Raw genomic sequence first — 19,177 nt, forward strand, 5'->3', positions numbered from 1 at the left:
AAGTAAAACATGCAATAGTGTGAGTTCAAATGCTAGATGTTGCAGATTTATGCAATTTTAATAGGCTTTATATGAGCAAATTTCTTTTACACACATTTTTAAATATTTGTATCCTACTGTTGAATGTTGTTTTTGTTTAAGGATATTCTGGTTGTTGGATAAACTTGTGTTTTTCATGCCTATCAATGTTTATCAACAACCTCATGATGAACTACATGTACTTTTACAGAAAATATAGTGATGAAAAGTTTTATAAAATCAATCTTTTATGGAAGTAAAAAAATATTTGTTTAATAACTTAAAGATGCCTTAGGAAGCTGTTCTGGGGCTTATGTCACAGTCAGGATCAAAGACATTGATGAGATGATTAAAATTTGAATAAGTAGATTTTTTTTTATAACATGCAGGGTGTAAGAATCAAAATTATTTTCTATCAATGAGGTCGCCGTGATATAGCAACCTGGATGTTACGGTTCAATCCCCACTGTATGAGTGTTCTTTCAATCTTCCCCAAAGACACCAGTATTGGTTCTTAGTCACAGGAAACGAACTCAAGCTTTTAAATATACCCTTGGCTTTTGATGCAATTGAGCTCAAATAAATTGGTTTAAACTATGTAAGATCAAGCCATTACAGCATTTCTATTACTTGTTTACTTAACGCAACACAAATCGCCAAACTGCATGTGCATACCTTAAAACATTATCATGATCAAGACTGCATAATTTAATTCAAGGACATTAGAGTTTTAAAAACCCAGTTCCATTAAAATACATCACGACTATTTTTATGGTTTTTGTATGGATTATAATAATTAAATTAATCATACAAATAAAATTTACATCTAATTTCTAAGAATTTTGTGCAGTCTTCATTTCAATGAAAATTAATAAAAATGTAAACTTTAAGGAGAAATACCAGCTTACAATGACTGTTTTCAATTGGAAAATCGAAAAAGATGTAAACATGTACATGTATTGCTTTATTGGTGTGTGTACTAACAACTGATCATGGAAGCTAAACTCATTCAATATGTAATGAAACTTGAATCCACATGTTTTTTTTTGCTTCAACTTATTTGGAGAGCTAGAGCTGTAGAAGTTTGAGATTAAATGTCCAGGCCAGCAAGCAAAAGTGTTTTAAACGACTTTCGCTTATGCCCAAGATGATTGGTCTAAAGACTTATGATGACAATATCTACTAAATTAAATAGGATATATCATGTACAATAACTAACTGTTAGGGCAGCCATTTTTTGTTTTGATGGAACAATTTATGTTTGAACAAAAGTGTTTGTTTTCTATTGTTTAATATTTAGCATGCTGATCAAATTTATTTGAGGCGATATTTTGTCTTGTTTTACTGCTTTTGTATGGAGTTGTTCAGAAAACACAGTATTATGTGAAGTTGGAATAAGACATCAATTTGGGAATAAATTGTGTTTTTTCAACAGTGCATAATATGCAGTTTTACATGATGTATTTATTTAGTTTGACATATTATAATTAAAATATATACTTGCATATATAATAGGATCATTTAAATTCATTTTACTACAAAACTGGGTAATTTTTTTTTTAATCCTCATAAAATACAACTGTGTCCATGCCGCGCATGAACACAGTTTAAAAATACAGTAAAATGGATAAAAATACAATCTCTGTTAATGTAAAAGTCATGGAAAATTGCTTATTAACCTTGATGTATAACAAAAATCACCAAAATGAAGTCCATTCCCAGTTTAATGTCTTATACCAAATTCACATAATACAGTGTTAGAACTAATTCGAGTGGCATAACTGATAAAGATCTCTGATAGAGTTAATATTACTAAAGGTTAGATGCAGATTGCTTAATGCATTTTTGGTTGTAGCTCTTGTTATTTTCAACAATTAAACCTTTTTTTTCAAAACAAAATAAATACGGAATATTACGCTAGTCAATTGTTCCAAGAGTTTGTATCACTCGAGTGGCTTGTGTGATGACGTATCTCACGAGAGGCGGAGCCTCGAGTGTGATGCTAAATAGCACAAGCCACGAGAGTGATACAAACTCTTGGGACAATTGACTAGCGTAATATTCCTTTTATTATATATAACAACTAACGAAAACAGTTAACAAATGTATTTTTTACTTTAACAAAACTGACAAAACAATGACTAAAACGGTACGCCATAGTTTATTTAAGACGCGTATGAATACAGTTTATGTAAATTAACGTGTAAACATTCGAACCGGGAAAACACAGGTTTCCGACACGCTTACCTTAATTCCATCGTTAATCCAATTTGTATAACAATTTAGTTTACAACTTTAATCCGATGCTTATAACAAAAACGTTTAAACGATATGCCTTTCCACTTCTATCTTCCATGTCTTTATCGAAACTTAGTTTGAACCACACTATTTTATTGTAATCTTATCGAAATATACATTTATGCATGATAAACACACTCTCCAAAATACGTTTTTAACACATAGTTTACTGTTAAAAACCACCACGTCTGACATGTCCTTACACAGTTAAGATAAAACTATTGTGTTTTGTCACTGAAATGACGTCACACGATGTACTACGTAATATATTTCGTAATATAAAATAATTCTATTTTCGGTGCGTGTAATGTGACGTCATTAAATGGGTCGAAGTAGTCCGACTAGTATGGTAATACGGAATTGGAAACAGCAAGTAGCGTAATACGGGATTTTTTATTTCAATGATTGATACAACCTGTATTTTGTTAAAAGCATTAAACAGGTATATAATAAATCAAAATATGGTAGGATTAATAGTCATAGATATATGATAAATGTCAGAAAAGTTTATGTTTGTAGATAAACAGGCAGACAAACTAACATTAGTCCGTGGCAAATCCTGTACACCAACCTCTAGTTTTTGGCAGGGTGTTAATATTATTTTACAAATTAAACATAGTCCAATTCCCTTCAACAAGCCTCATCCTTAATAGTATAGGAGTAAGTAACACTATGTGTACTTAGTATGACAAAATTGAAGATACAAATACAGAAACATGAGTGTGTTTGCGAAACACAATGCCCTCTACTGCATATTGGTAACTCAAAGGCCCACAACTGTAAGTGATTTTGTCTTAATCTGTAAAACGGAACAAAATTCAACAAGATTTCTTTGAGAAACACTATTCCCCCCAGTAAGCCAAATATGAAGTTGCTATGTACATGTAGTTTATCAGGGTTGCCACCAACCTGATGAAATAAAATTCCCTGACTTTTCACTGACTTTTCCCTGACCAAATCTTGGTTTTCACTGACTAATTTCAGGACATATTCAGCCTCCTCCCCATACAGCTGACCAAATCCACCAATTTAATGTTTATTTTATTCTTTAACATAAAATATTTAACAAAAAGAAAAATACAATGATATTTGACATTTAACCTTGAAGGTCAGGATGACCTTGACCTTAACTTTTCACCACTCAAAATGTGCAGCTCAGTGAGATACACATGCATGCCAAATATGAAGTTGCTATCTTCAATATTGCAAAAGTTATCAAACTTTAACCAAGGTTAAAGTTTTTGGACACACACAATGAATGAAATATGGGTTGTCAGTTGTAGTGGCAACCATTGTAAGAATATGTTTTTGTCACTGTGACCTCGACCTTTGACCTAGTGACCTGAAAATAAATAGGGGTCATCTGCCAGTCATGCTCAATTTACTTATAAAGTTTCATGATCCTAGGCATAATTATTATTGAGTTATCATCAGGAAACCATTTTACTGTTTTGAGTCACTGTGACCTTAACCTTTGACCTAGTGACCTGATAATTAATAATCTGCCAGACAAGTTCAATGTTCCTATGAAGTTTCATGATCCTAGGCATAAGCATTCTTGAGTTATCATCCAGAAACCATTTTACTGTTTCGAGTCACTGTGACCTTGACCTTTGACCTATTGACCTGAAAATCAATAGGGATCATCTGCCAGTCATGATCAATGTACCCATGAAGTTTCATGATCCTAGGCTTAAGCATTCTTGAGTTATAATCCGGAAACCATTTAACTGTTTTGAGTCACTGTGACCTTGACCTTTGACCTAGTGACCTGAAAATCAATAGGGGTCATTTGCCAGTCATGATCAATGTACCAATAAAGTTTCATGATCCTAGGCCTAAGCGTTCTTGAGTTATCATCCGGAAACCATCTGGTGGACGGACCAACGGACCGACATGTGCAAAACAATATACCCCCTCTTCTTCGAGGGGGGCATAAATATGATATATGATTCCAAAATCAGGTCAATATTTCGATTTTTTTTGGAAAAAAGTCAGAAAAATTGTTATTTTAGACAAAATTCCAAGGCTTGTAACTTTGTCAAACATGAATGGACCAGAAAAAACTCTGAAAGTCATGTAGGTAGACCCACACACCTTGATCTGAAAGTCATGTAGGTAGACCAACACACCAATTTTATTTTTTTTTAAGGTCAATATCTGCAAGCGTTTATGAATAAAAGTCCGTAAAACAATTATTATGGAGAAAATTCCTGTAGACTCATAGAGCAAAGGTAAAACTGAAAACGGACAGCAGGACGGACGGACAAACAGATAGACAGTGTGACTGCTATATGCTATCCTACCAGGGGAATAAAAAATGGACGGACTTTCATGGTGAATCCAATTAAACCCCATTTTTTATTGGCAGGGTATTATCATTATTTATTTTTGTGGCATTAATATTTGCTTTACTAAATATTATAGCACATTACCAGCACATAACATGTACATACCAGCCTATATTCAAAACCGTACAGGTGATTAGTCCAAGTAAAACTGCCAGACGGAAATTCTGAATCTGGAAAGCACACGATAGATGTGGTTTATGGTAAGGTTAACATTCATATATGAACATTACAAAAAACAAATGTAACATTCAAACATATGCACATCTGTTTTGGTTTTGATTTTCATATCAGGACATTTTTGGTAGTGTGATAGTCTGAGACAACCAAAAATTTAGGTCCAGACAGGTAAAACAGAGTTTACGTCATACCTTTTTTTTTATAAATTGTTATCAGTTGACACTCATTCCGAAGTTCTAGCCACATTTGTTTGTTTATAAATGAATACGAGTGTAATGCACATTAATGGACTGTTCAGCTATTAATAATGCGCACATAGAAAAGGTAAAATAAGCGTGATCTATCATAGCATATCAAAGTCATTTTGCATCATTGATTTGTGTCACATACACTGAAAGATTAAGGAATCAGCTAAATGTTACGATGTTATTTAAATGAACAAGAGCACCCAATAACGGGTGCCAATGCTCCACTGCGGGTGCAGTTTTGAATAAAAGAAAGATTGTCAGAATATTTTTTTTTATATGTCAAAGTGACCTTGACCTTTGACCTAGTGACCACAAAAATGGGTGTGGCATGTAGAACTCATCAAGATGCACCTATATATGAAGTTTCAAAGTTGTAGGTGGAAGCACTTTGATTTTATAGACAAATGTCAAGGTTTTAGCACGATGCGGACGACAGACGTCGGATGACGATCAGCTGGCTTTGACAATATCTCGGGTTTTCTCCCAAAACAGCCAAGCTAAAAATGACAAAGCTAGCAGGTAAGGCTGATATAAAGCCAAGACTGTACCTGGGTTTTATTGGGGCTGATTTTGCTGTAAAGTAGGGGCATAACATTCACTACTCCACCTGAAATGCAGAAAACCTTACATCAAAATGTCGTTGACACTGTGTTAAGTCATTCAGACAAAACTACGAATTAACAGTTTGACAAACATGGCTTTATGCTACTTATACTATTACGTTAACTGTCCACAGTAAGTGTCGTTCTTTACACTATGTAGATTTGGCTATAACTTCCATACAGCATTGCTAATGGAAAACAGTGGCCGTAAACATGCACATACAAGGATATCTAAGAAGACATTTGAATAATTCTGTGAAGAAGAAACGATAAATGGGCTCCACATTGTGGATGTATACATACATGTTTTTACATTAGAAGTCAGACATATTTTTGTGTCTAATTAAATACACTTGGAAGTTATATTAAAACTTATATTTACGCTAGACAACGTTAAATGCTGACAAACTGAAGAAGCCAAAGTTGTTGAGACATTGTAACATAATCAAACTTATCTTTAAGTGCTATTTACTGCTGACTGGTATTTATTCCACATCTAGATGTCAGATAATTTTCAAAATGATAAATTTTACATGCTTTTACTCAGCGTTCACTCTTAGTTTAGTATTTCCTTACCCAGAGCCACAGTTCCCATGAGGAAGGGAGCACCAAAGTAGGTGAAGTCATTTGTGATCTCCCGATGTACAGAGGCACCAACATAGAATGTGACTATAACCTGAAATATAAGAACATACAATGTTTGATTTGTATGCACTCCATTTACCTACATGTTTCTAGATTGCTAGATATAAAAGTTTATCCTTACATATATTTACTGAAACAGCATGGTATATCTGTGAAAGTAACAAATCAACATGAATAATATGCTGCATTGGACAAACAGCAACAAAAATATGAGCCGAAATCTAGCAAAACGGGGCTTAATGCATGTGAGTTGTGTCGTCCCTCATTAGCCTGTGTAATCTGCACAGGCTAAACTGGGATGACACTTTAAGCCCGTGCATTAAGCCCAGGTTTCCCAGAAAGTGGCTTATATACAGGCTAATGTCACAGTTAATTAATTGCTTCAGTTATAAAACAGTGAGTACCAGAGCTGAATTTTTTGGAGAAACTTACAGGTTCTTTGTTCTAAAATGACATGGCATTAGTAATGAATAAGTTTGTTCCTTTATTTCTCATGTACAATAACTATACTAAATTGATTAATATTTCAACCCAGACAACTAGTTTGTGCTAAATTTAACAAGAGTGCCAAACTGTCACAAGACACGACCGTTTGAAGGTTTCAGACAACTTGTGAACTAGGGTAAAAGACACAATGGTGATTGTTTTAAACGCACTAAGTGACCCTGTGACCTAGTTTTTGATCCAGCATGACCCATATTTGAACTTGACCTAAATATCATTTAGACACAACTTCTGACCAAATTTGGTGAAGATCAGATGAAAACTACTTCAATTAGAGAGCAGACACCGTGCTAAATCCTTGAAATGCACTAAGAGACCCCGTGACCTAGTTTTTGACCCGGCATGACCCATATTCAAACTTGACCTAGATATTGTCTAGATACAACTTCTGACCAAAAACTATTTGAATTTGAGAGCGGACACTGCTGTGGACGCCGGACGCCCGCCAAGGATGATCTTATTATACTTCCCGTTTTTAACAGGCTTATAAAAAGTTCTCTCATCCAAATTTTATTTTTTCCCACAACAAAATTCATTAAGGAATGCGAAATTATGAGCGACATATTTTTTATATATCAAATAGTTAAAGACCTTTTGTTACATACAGTTCCTAGAAGTAATGATCCTTTGAAGAATGTCAAAACTGAGACGACGGGCTGAATAAATTGTAGAGCGAACACAATCAGCAACGATAGCACCCACACAAACATTGGGATGATATAACGATAGCTGAAAATACAGTAACAAAATTAATTGAAATACATCTTAACTGCAGAATCAATGTTTTTGGAATAAATACAAAAATGATCCATTTATAGAATAGACTAAATACGATTGTAATGTAAATGTCATAAACTATTTTAGAGTATAATAGTTTAAAACTTCACAGATACTTAAGTAACTACTAGTGCTCAAGCATGAAATAGATTGTAAAAAGCACAAAACCTCTGTCAGTCTTTTCCTACATAATTACAATTAAGAAAGCATGTACATGTCATTGTTTATATAACTTACTCGATTCCTATCAGAGATCCATATGCTTCACTGCCGGCCAGTGAATAGCTGATTAGCAAAGCCATACTGAAAACACAGACAGGAACATTCATATTTCTATATTCCATTCCATGTCAAATAATGAAAGGCATACTGCAATTTTAGAATCTTTGGAATAGGAAGGCTTAAAAGGAATGTTGTTACAAACCTATCATTATTCAGTAGTCAAGATTGTCTGTGATGTTTTTTCATATTAAAACATAATGACTTGTTGTATGCACAATCCCTAAATAGTTAAATAATAAATATTTATAATATGACTGTGTTGTCAAATAGACTTAAAATTGCTTTGCTCGAAAGGACTGTGTAAGGCTACCGGTATATTCAATGGGCGCCCGGAGCAAAATGCATACAATTGGTGAAATCTACATTAACAATATAATCCACTAGAACAACAGAGATGAGTATATGTGTTGATGAATATGCTTAAAGGGGCCTTTTTACAGATTCTGGCATGTTTTGAAGTTTAACATTAAATGCTTTATATTGATAAATGTTAACATTGGATCTAAAAAGCTCCAGTAAAAAATCAAGAATAAAATTTAAAAAAGGAAAAAAAGTAGCCTGCTGCAGGGCTCGAACCAGTGACCCCCGGAGTCCTGGAGTAAAAACCTATTAGATCGCTCAGCCATCCTGCCAAGTATGCATAAGAGACGTGTTTAAACTTCATATAAGCAATCTTCGTAGTTTCACAAAATTAAACGACAACAACAGAACTCTCAAAATTATTGAATCGTTTCGCGTTGCAACGCTTTATAAATTTCAGATTTTTTAATCGTCACAAGATGCATATAACGTCTATATTAGACCATGGTAAATGTTCAGTATTACTGTTTCCTCACAAATATCATAACTAAAACGAAAATTTGCAAATCTGAAACAATTTTTTTCAACTTTGTCAATGCACCAAAACGTGAAAAGATCCCTTTAAGTGGGCATTGGCAATACCAATTTTAACCCATTCCCACTCAGAATCAAAGTGAAAATGGCTATTAGGAAACAGCAGAAAACCAGAACAGCCTGCGAGTAACTGCAGTCTGTTCAGGTTTTATGCTGTTTGCTGCTCATCAGTATCTAAGAGTTAGAAAAGAAGCCTTTAAACTTTAATCTAGTTAGAAAAGTCCATAATTAAATTTAACTTTCTAAAGGACTACACACATAAGTATCTAAGTGATAAAGGGTTAAAGTTGAACTGATCAGAAGCTACAGTTAAAAGACATTTACTTCGACCTTGACTTTGACTTTAAAATGATACATTTATATCATGATATGGAACATAACATTCGAAAATGCTGCAATTCTTACAACTGCAGAACAAGGATGATATCAAAGAGTTGGCGCACACCACATCCTAGAAAAAGGTTGCCTAGCAGATGTAGGTTGGGTGGCTGAATGTTGATGTTCTTTGGTATGATCACATGACCTGCTAGCACTGGGCCTGCAAGATTGATAAAGCTATAATAATTTTTTTTAAGGCCTGCTGGATTTTATTTATAGCAAAGTAAGAATGTTGTTGAAGGAGTCAAAGACTTTAAGGTATGGCTAAGATAATAAAACTATTGATCAAGTAAAAGTGTTTATTGTAAGAGTTTCTGTTTAACTTGGAAAACATGTACACACTATTTTCATTTGATCCTTGGCATAAAATGGTTCATGTGAGGTATTAGAGCTAAGTACATAACATCAGCTAAACATAAGAAAAAATTATTAATACATGGGTTTTCATTTATATATTGTTAAGTCATTACTTAAATATGGTTTATAAATACAGGATCTGGCACGAGTTGTCATATCATACCATATTTTATTAAACGAGTTCAGGAATTTCGTAAGAAAGCAAGCCTTTGGCGAGCTTACTAACGAATTTCCCGGACGAGTTAAATAAAATATGGTATGATATGACAACTAGTGTCAGATCTTTTTTATCACATGATTTTAAATGAGCAAATTAAATAAATATGTTTACATTTCATGACCTCATTTGACGTTGCAACGTCATTTCAGGAAAATAACAAAATGCGATTGGTCAATGAACCAAAAATTAAGCCAATTAAAAAGCTTAAAAATGTTATATTACACATATGTTACATTAAAAAATACGTAATGGTTATATTACATGGGAAACAGGGTATGGCATGTGATTACCTGGTGTTATCTTGATAAGTATAAGTTTGATCAATATTTGATGTTTGCTCTTTTATTAAAGTTCAACATAATATATTGGTATATCAAATCATTAAACATATATAAAAATATTTTTTACAATTTTCACCAATGTTCTATTTTATTTTACCATTTTCATCAGGCAGTTCATCTGCATCATCATCCATCAAGAACTCTGACTCCTCACTTACTTGGAATGGATCCACCTGCTGTTGACAGGGATGTATATGTGTCACGTTCTGAGAAAACTGGGTAAAATGCATGTGCATAAAGTGTCGTCCCAGATTAGCCTGTGCAGTCTGCACCGGCTAACCAGGGACAACACTTTCTGCTTAAACTAGATTTTTGGTAAAAAGGGACTTCCTTTAAACGAAAAATACTATTAACGTGTAAAGTGTCTTCCCTGATTAGTCTGTGCGGACTGCACAGGCTAATCTGGGACGACACTAAACGCACATGCATTTTGCCCAATTTTCACAGAACAAGACATATCGAGGGGTGAAAGCGAAAAGGCTCTAACTGACATTTTTTCACAAAACGACTTTATTGTATATTTTGTATCACAACACCCATGCCTGTCATGTATTAAAATATCTTAGTTCCAGGCAATCAAATAAAAAGTAAAATAGAAATTCGTCCTTAAGATCTAAGTGAAATAAAATATATTTTTTAGTGCCAAAAGGTTCTATGTGCAGTAAAGTGCTACTTAGAGCTCTTTCACATTCAGGTAGTAAGCGTTAAGAAAAAATCAAAATGAAACTTTTATTGATAAAATTGTTCACTTTGATCATTTTCGCACTGAATTTGGGTATTTACTTATTTTCTTAAATTATTCTTTTCATGTGTAACATTAATAATTAACTTTTTTGACAATTTAATAAGCATTGAAACGCTATTTAACATTCTGTTTTATTGATCCATAATTTATGAAGCATAATTGCAGAAAAGCTAGTTTAATTTGAAATGAATTTCAAAGAGATGTGAGCCTAAATTTGTTCTGAGCTCTGCCTAATTTCTTAATGTACAATATCTTGTTTTAGAAAACAAGAAGAATAAAACTATTACGGTAAAGTGAGCATAATTTGAATATTAAGTTGTGTAATTGTTAAATTGCTTATACCTGAAATCTTTGTATACTTCTCTCAGAATTACCTAGTACCTAGTTTATTGTAAACAACATCATAAAGAAAGTTAAACATAACAGTTATGACATATAAATAAAAAAAAAAATTGACAGCAATTTGATTGATATTAGTGTATTTACCAACACTGAATTTGTTTCTGAGTTGAGATGTGAATTAGTTGGTCAACTAAATACTTTTCTGGAAAGACATGAATTTTTAGGAAACTCTGAAAATAAACCGTGAATCTGTTGGCTACCATTCTGGTGTGATGAGATTTGGTTTGTAAGTGTGCTTATGGATGTAGATCAGTAAGTTGCCATTCAGGAGTGATGTGATTTGGGTGAAATTTGTGTCAAATGTTGTTAATCAGTTAGTTTCAGTTCTGTTGTTATGTGATTTGCTTAGTACATGTATCTGTGCCAGTGGATGTTAATCAGTTAATGTCCATTCTGGAGTGATGTGATTCACTTGGTATCTGTGTCAGTGATTGCCAATCAGTTAGTTTCCAATAAAGTAGTGATGTGATTTGCTTACTTTATGTGCCAGTGGATGCCAGTGGTTAATAAGTAGCCATTCAGGGGTGATGTTATTTGCTTGGTATATGTGCCGGTGAATGTACAACAATACGAAGCCATTCAGAGGTGATGCGATTTGCTTGGTATATGTGCCGGTGGCTGTACAACAATAAGAAGCCATTCAGGGGTGATGCGATTTGCTTGGTATCTGTGCCAGTGAATGTACAACAATAAGAAGCCATTCATGGGTGATGCGATTTGCTTGGTATCTGTGCCAGTGAATGTACAACAATAAGTAACCATTTATGGGTGATGTGATTTGCTTGGTATCTGTGCCAGTGAATGTACAACAATACGAAGCCATTCAGGGGTGATGCGATTCGCTTTGTACCTGTGCCAGTGAATGTACAACAATAAGTAACCATTTATGGGTGATGTGATTTGCATGGTATCTGTGCCAGTGAATGTACAACAATACGAAGCCATTCAGGGGTGATGCGATTTGCTTGGTATCTGTGCCAGTGAATGAACAACAATAAGTAACCATTTATGGGTGATGTGATTTGCTTGGTATCTGTGCCAGTGAATGTACAACAATAAGTAACCATTTATGGGTGATGTGATTTGCTTGGTATCTGTGCCAGTGAATGTACAACAATAACTAACTATTCAGGGGTGATGCGATTTGCTTGGTAACTGTGCCAGTGAATGTACAACAATAAGTAACCATTTATGGGTGATGTGATTTGCTTGGTATCTGTGCCAGTGAATGTACAACAATACAAAGCCATTCAGGGGTGATGTGATTTGCTTGGTAACTGTGCCAGTGAATGTACAACAATAAGTAACCATTTATGGGTGATGTGATTTGCTTGGTATCTGTGCCAGTGAATGTACAACAATAACTAACTATTCAGGGGAGATGCGATTTGCTTGGTAACTGTGCCAGTGAATGTACAACAATAAGTAACCATTTATGGGTGATGTGATTTGCTTGGTATCTGTGCCAGTGAATGTACAACAATACGAAGCCATTCAGGGGTGATGTGATTTGCTTGGTAACTGTGCCAGTGAATGTACAACAATAAGTAACCATTTATGGGTGATGTGATTTGCTTTGTTTCTGTGTCAGTAGATGATGAACAATAAGTACCGATTTAGGAGTGATGTGATTTGCTATGTGTGCCAGTGGTTGTTCATCAGAGGGATACAATTCTGTTCAGTTGAAATTAAACAACTGAATGATGTAAATGTATACCAATCATGATAATTAGATTATCATGCCTGATTATCATGCCTAATAATTGCCTGATAACAGTTCAGTTATCCCAGTGGAAAAGCCCCTTCTCAAGTAACTTTGTGTTTTACGGTTCATCTGACGTACATGTACAACACCATGCTAATACTAGTGTTCAGGGGAAAAAGTTTGATGGTGCATGTTGTTGTTGTGTGCTTGACTTCTGATTGTGTACTTTCTATAAAAATGTCAAGACATACTGCATTCACTGTAAGTAAAACTAAGAATGCACTTAACTAATAGTTTTGATGTTAAATGAAATATTAAATTTTAATATAAAATTGTTAGTTACTTTGGTATAAATTTTGTTGTATAATGACATGGCTTAGGCCTACACAATACGCCAAATATCTGCCAAAGCATGAATTAATTTCACAAATAATGATAGAATGTTGCAAAATTAATTGAAAACTACACCTTATATATAAACAAGAGTGCCAAACTGTCACAAGATACGCCCGTTCGAAGGTTTTGGACACCATGCTCAATGCTTGAAAGTGTCCTCAAGACCTAGTTATTGACCCGGCATGACCCATATTTGAACTTGACCTAGATATCACTTAGATGTAACATCTGACTAAATTTGGTGAAGATCAGATGAAAACTACTTCAATTAAAGAGCGGACAACATGCTTAATGCTTGAAATGCACTATGTGACCTCGTTTTTGACCCGGCATGACCCATGTTCGAACTTGACCTACATATCATCTAGACACAACTTCTGACCAAATTAGGTGAAGATCAGATGAAAACTACTTCAATTAGAGAGCGGACACCATGCTAAATGCTTGAAATGCACTAAGTAACCTCGTGACCTAGTTTTTGACCCGGCATGACCCATATTTGAACTTGACCTACATATCATCTAGACACAACTTCTGACCAAATTTGGTGAAGATCGGATGAATACAATTTGAATTAGAGTCCGGACAAAGTGGCGCCGTTGAAAATGCACTAATTGACCCTATGACCTAGTTTTTGACCCGGCATGACCCATATTCGAACTTGGCCTATATATCAACTAGATGCAACTGCTGACCAAGTTTGGTGAAGATCGGATGAATACAATTTGAAATAGAGTCCGGACAAAGTGGCCCCTTTGAAAATGCACTTATTGACCCTATGACCTAGTTTTTGACCCGGCATGACCCATATTCGAACTTGGCCTAGATATCAACTAGATACAACTGCTGACCAAGTTTGGTGAAGATCGGATGAATACAATTTGAAATAGAGTCCGGACAAAGTGGCCCCTTTGAAAATGCACTTATTGACCCTATGACCTAGTTTTTGACCCGGCATGACCCATATTCGAACTTGGCCTAGATATCAACTAGATGCAACTGCTGACCAAGTTTGGTGAAGATCGGATGAATACAATTTGAATTAGAGTCCGGACAAAGTGATGCCTTCCGCCCGCCGCCCGCCGCCCGCCCGCCCGCCCGCCGCCAAGGGGTTTCACATAATACGTCCCGTATTTTATACGGGCGTATAAAAATCATAAAGGAATGAACAACGTATGGTACTATCACAGAAGTTTCCCCAATGCACCATTTCTAACTTGTTACTGATTGTTGGACACATAACAAAAAATTCTTATTATTTATTGTTTGTTGTGAATTCAAAACATTTTTTTAATGTTTTTGAGACATTTAACAGAATACTTTTGTACATCTCCTATGTTTAGACAAAAAACAACTGCAAAAAATGAATATTAAGAATAAACTAACATCAATTGACATATAGCATATTATGCATTATTAAATTATATAAAAACAATATATTTATGCTATCTGTTTAGAGCAAAAATGGCTATAAGTAATTTTGTTTTCAATTAAAAAAAAATACCTTTATACAAATGTTAAAAGTAAATGTTCAATACTTTTTCAAGTCACTAAATGTCGCTTAGAACTTTTTCGCTTTTAAAAATATGTTGAAAAAGTATTTATTCAGTGCCAAAAGGTTCTAAGTGCCATTTTTTGCAATATTATTATTTTCAATATACCGGTAGAAAAAAGATTTTTATATAAAATAAATACTGTAAACTGATTAATAAAGTTATGTTAAAAATCACTTAGACCTGTTTCGCTCTTAATGTCAAGTGCAAAAAATGTGATATTTCAATGCGAAAAGGGTCTAAGTGACATTTTTTCAAATAACTTTTTTTTGTTTCTGAAAATTCAAAAATGTTTGTTAAAAATGTGATTAAAACAAAATATTCTCTATCAAACTTGAAAATATAGAGCCTTTATAGTTTATTGTGTTTATTTGATACAGTTTTAACCTTATCCTGTAAAATTTTGAAAAATGCACTTAGAGCTGTTTCTCTTTCACCCCTCGATATTATCATCAAATAAAATATTTTTCAGAAATTATATCGCATTATACAGGTAACGTGCTTGTATTTTTATTAAAAAAACATTCTCCTTACCTGTACAAGCATACATTTTGCAGCTAAATCACAGACATTGGTCTTGTTATTTATTATAAGAATAAACCTTATCAGTAAAGTTTTTGGTTGATGGGTGTGTGATGTATTTACAGAGGTTCTTCACATTTTTTTTTAAATATTACAAAACAATCAAACAATAGTGTTGTATTTATGCATAATTTTTCAGTTTGCAATTATGGCATGGTGAAATCTACATTTGGATTGCAACGAATGTAACCAATTTATCTGACATAGAAATGTTTATCAGATACAACATCTTTACTCTCCTTAATTTGCAGCAGTCCTTAAAGGTTTAGAGGAGAGCAATACAGTATTAACTGTTGTTAATTTAATCAAATTCTTACTCTTAGAGTATTTGACTGGACAGCATGTGCCCTCTGTAGAAGATCTGTGAAGAAATATATCAGCAACCCCTGGAAGAAAATATCATCAACAAGTCTAAGAATACAAGAGATCATGAACATTGGATATGAAAGAAACTGTATTTAAGCCTGAAACCCCAAGGCAAGTGAAAGTTTAGTCTAGCTAATTATAAATAGAACACACCCAAACCACAAATGCTGAGTCTATGTGTAAGTATTATTATAAATATAGTAATTGTACAAGCAACTCTTTTCTTAACATTTAGCCTGTGTACAAGCAACAATCAAGCAACAATTTGAGCCTTTTGTAAATTTAGTATGTTTACTGCATTTTCATGAAATTTAAAAAAGGGTGATCATGACAGCCCCTTTTTTTATTATTAGTATATTAGAGCACATGTCAAATGAAAACACTCTTTTCTAATGCACAGCTATGACACAAAGTGTGTTTATGCCCGTAAGATTAAATTGCTTCATATACATGTAAGCACTTCACATCGTCACATATTAGCTCATATTATATATGTACAAATATACAAATCAGAATCAACAATTTTTTGATAAAAATAGGAAGAATGTAGTGCACTTATTTTTTTTTAATCATTCTATATAAAACAAGTACCTGCATCACTGAACCAATTATGAAGGATATAAGGAAGGGATATAGTCCCGCATGAGCCAGTGTCACTGGTAATCCTGGAATACAGAAGAAAAAGTAATGACGTATTTGTTATTGTTTGCTTAATGGAATATCATCCTTATGTTGGCTTGGTGTGATATTATCCTATAACCTATTTTATAAATTCTGATGTTGTACACGCAATTTATAAAGTAATATCTAAATCTATTTTAACAAATGGGACTAATACCACTGCACAGCTTTTTCAGCTATGTTCTCCCGCAGTTCAAGGTTAATAACTAAGGTATACCTTGATCAGTTAGGATGCAAAAGGTAGAATATTTTCCTATCTGAAACATTTGAAGTTTTAATTTTAGCACTTAAGAACTTAAATATGAAAGAAGTTTGCTCCACAAACTGGCTGAGTGAATGACAAACAGACCAACACAGCAACTCCAATTATATGCTCTCTCAAACTTCATTGTTTGCCAGAGAATAAATATCATCGCAAAATATAAATGTGCTCGTATTTAGATCACCATGAAAAGACTAAACAATTCAATATAACCATATTATTTGGATATAGGTAGTCATGTCCAGTATGATATTTACCCAGTATTCCAGTCCCTAGAATGGTTGCAATCGTAACAAAATCTGAAAAAAGGAAAAACTCATCTATCTATTGGTATTTATAATAACACTTAGTTATTGTTGCACATTTAATTGCAGGCAAAAGTAGAGCCTGATATTGGCTTTTTTTTAACTCCAAAGCAGTGTCTGATATTTTGTCTAATATTCTATGAAAACTTAATAACTGAAATGGAATTACCTAGGCTCAAAACATTATTAGGCATACACTTAAGTAGAACTTGTCACCTTTAAGCCGTAGATGCAATTCATACATTCTTGTCGTCCATATAATTAGACGCAGCAATTTTTTCCCGCTTTATAAATTACCCAAAAACAGCACTTTCACAATTAGGAAAAAACTACAAATTTCCCAATTGCTGTTAAAAAAATTCCCAATTGATGAATTGAAGGTTTCCATAAAAAATAAATTTATTTTTTTGTTATTTATAAATAAAATGCAAGATTTAGTTAGTTGTCCTACGAAGCTCTATGGCTTGAACCTAAGTTAATAAAATATTGACAACTCTCACTTATCAATTTTAAAGTATTTGGGAGCAAAGAATCAAATACACCAATTTCCCAATATGAATACTTTACAACGCGAATTTTCCCAGTTTCAGGGGTTTTCGCGCTTATTTAAAAAAAATCGCTGAGACGTAATCTACCGATTACGATGTTGATGTATATTGACCTCATATTTATAGGAGTAGGATTATTGCACCTAAAATAGTGTAGTGATTTATGGTCACTTCCAACAGCCTTGCTATTGGGCTAGCTCGTTAACAACGTTAGAGTTTCTGACTTCCACTCTGGAGGTCCAGGGTTCAATGCCCTGTCGGAGCTCAGGATGTTTCACTTTAATGGCCACCAGGCGAACAGAAATTGGGTATGAGCTGTTTAATGGTTTCTGGGTGGGTCATGCGGATGCAAGACAAGCTAGGCTACAGTGTAACAGGTGTGTTAGTTGCAATAATCCAACTCCCAGCTATTGACCCTCCGGGTCGCTGGGAGTTGCAACTGCTTACGGCATTTTCCATGTCAAGTCCCCCGCCCAGAATCCGGGCGGCAGTTTAATCCGAAATATTAGCCATATAAACTATTTTTTGGCATAAATAAACACAAATAGATCGTAAATATATCCATAATGCGCAAATAAAAACAACTTACATGATATGTAATATTCGCATAATATTGATTTTAATCCAAAGTTTCAAACTCGTCAACGGTTGTTTTAAATGTATATGGTTTTGCAATGGACAAAGCCGGGTATTCCGATTAATTCCGAATTGAAAATACGCTATAGACCATCTCCGGAATCATTGGCGAGTTAAATCTTGTGTCTAATCTACCAATCGTAATAAACGGACTATCTCCGGAACATCCGTAAGATAGATCGAATCGTAAATTCAAAACTTCGGCTTTAGGTTTGATAACGGGTTTTGTATAAAGTTTTTATTTTGAGTATTTCTCCACAATTCACTCGCAAATTGATATCGGTAATAACAGATATTAAGTTTGTAACGATGTTTTAGGTTTATTAAACTTGATTTTATAGACATACGTGAGACATACTTTTTTACATGAAAAAATAGGTTACAAGGAAGAACTCTGAGATGTACGTATGTACTTTATAAAAGCTCAGAGCATTCAAGAAGAACTAGCGGGCGTGTGTGGGCCTTGAAACATTAAGAGAGACAGAGTATCGTGATTTATGGTCACTTCCAACAGCCTTGGGCTAGCTCTTTAGCGACGCGGTTAGAGTGTCTGACTACCACTGTTGAGGTCGCGAGTTCAATCCCCCGTCGGAGCTCAGGATTTTTCACTTTAATACAATCATACACTTATGAAAACATAACATATGAAATCGTTTTACAGCATTGCATGTAAACAATCCACATCTTTTTCAGTTGATCTGATTCTGTAGCCATCGCATATGTAAGTTATTTCATTTGTAAGAGGCTGCCTGAGACAAAACAAGGAATTAAATGTTTCGGGGCCGCCAATGTTTCGTGTCAACTTCGTCCATGGGCGCAGCCATCTTGGAACAACATTCTTATTAATACGCATGGAGGTTAATGGGAATACGTGCCACTAACATTTTATGATATAATTTAATAA

The 19,177-nt window shown here is 34.2% G+C and overlaps 1 protein-coding gene across 2 annotated transcripts in view; it reads right to left on the reverse strand.

Moving 5' to 3' along the window:
* The window catches only part of LOC127834164 (uncharacterized), a 40,867-nt gene that overhangs the window by 21,355 nt on the left and 335 nt on the right, over nt 1-19,177 (reverse strand). The window contains exons 1-11 of one of the 2 annotated variants that reach the window (XM_052359799.1): nt 18,933-19,052; nt 17,042-17,083; nt 16,433-16,506; nt 15,793-15,861; nt 10,190-10,268; nt 9,202-9,334; nt 7,858-7,923; nt 7,449-7,572; nt 6,271-6,370; nt 5,641-5,699; nt 4,773-4,837 (exon numbers count right to left, since the gene is read on the reverse strand). In XM_052359799.1, the coding sequence (XP_052215759.1) occupies nt 4,773-4,837; nt 5,641-5,699; nt 6,271-6,370; nt 7,449-7,572; nt 7,858-7,923; nt 9,202-9,334; nt 10,190-10,268; nt 15,793-15,861; nt 16,433-16,506; nt 17,042-17,083; nt 18,933-18,987 (866 nt within the window). In that variant the 5' untranslated portion in view covers nt 18,988-19,052. Of the gene's footprint in view, nt 1-4,772; nt 4,838-5,640; nt 5,700-6,270; nt 6,371-7,448; nt 7,573-7,857; nt 7,924-9,201; nt 9,335-10,189; nt 10,269-15,792; nt 15,862-16,432; nt 16,507-17,041; nt 17,084-18,932; nt 19,053-19,177 lie in introns of those variants that run through there. The other variant, XM_052359800.1, reaches the window with a different exon arrangement.

This window comes from Dreissena polymorpha, chromosome 6 (genome assembly GCF_020536995.1).
Source record: "Dreissena polymorpha isolate Duluth1 chromosome 6, UMN_Dpol_1.0, whole genome shotgun sequence".
Lineage (NCBI taxonomy): Eukaryota > Metazoa > Mollusca > Bivalvia > Myida > Dreissenidae > Dreissena > Dreissena polymorpha.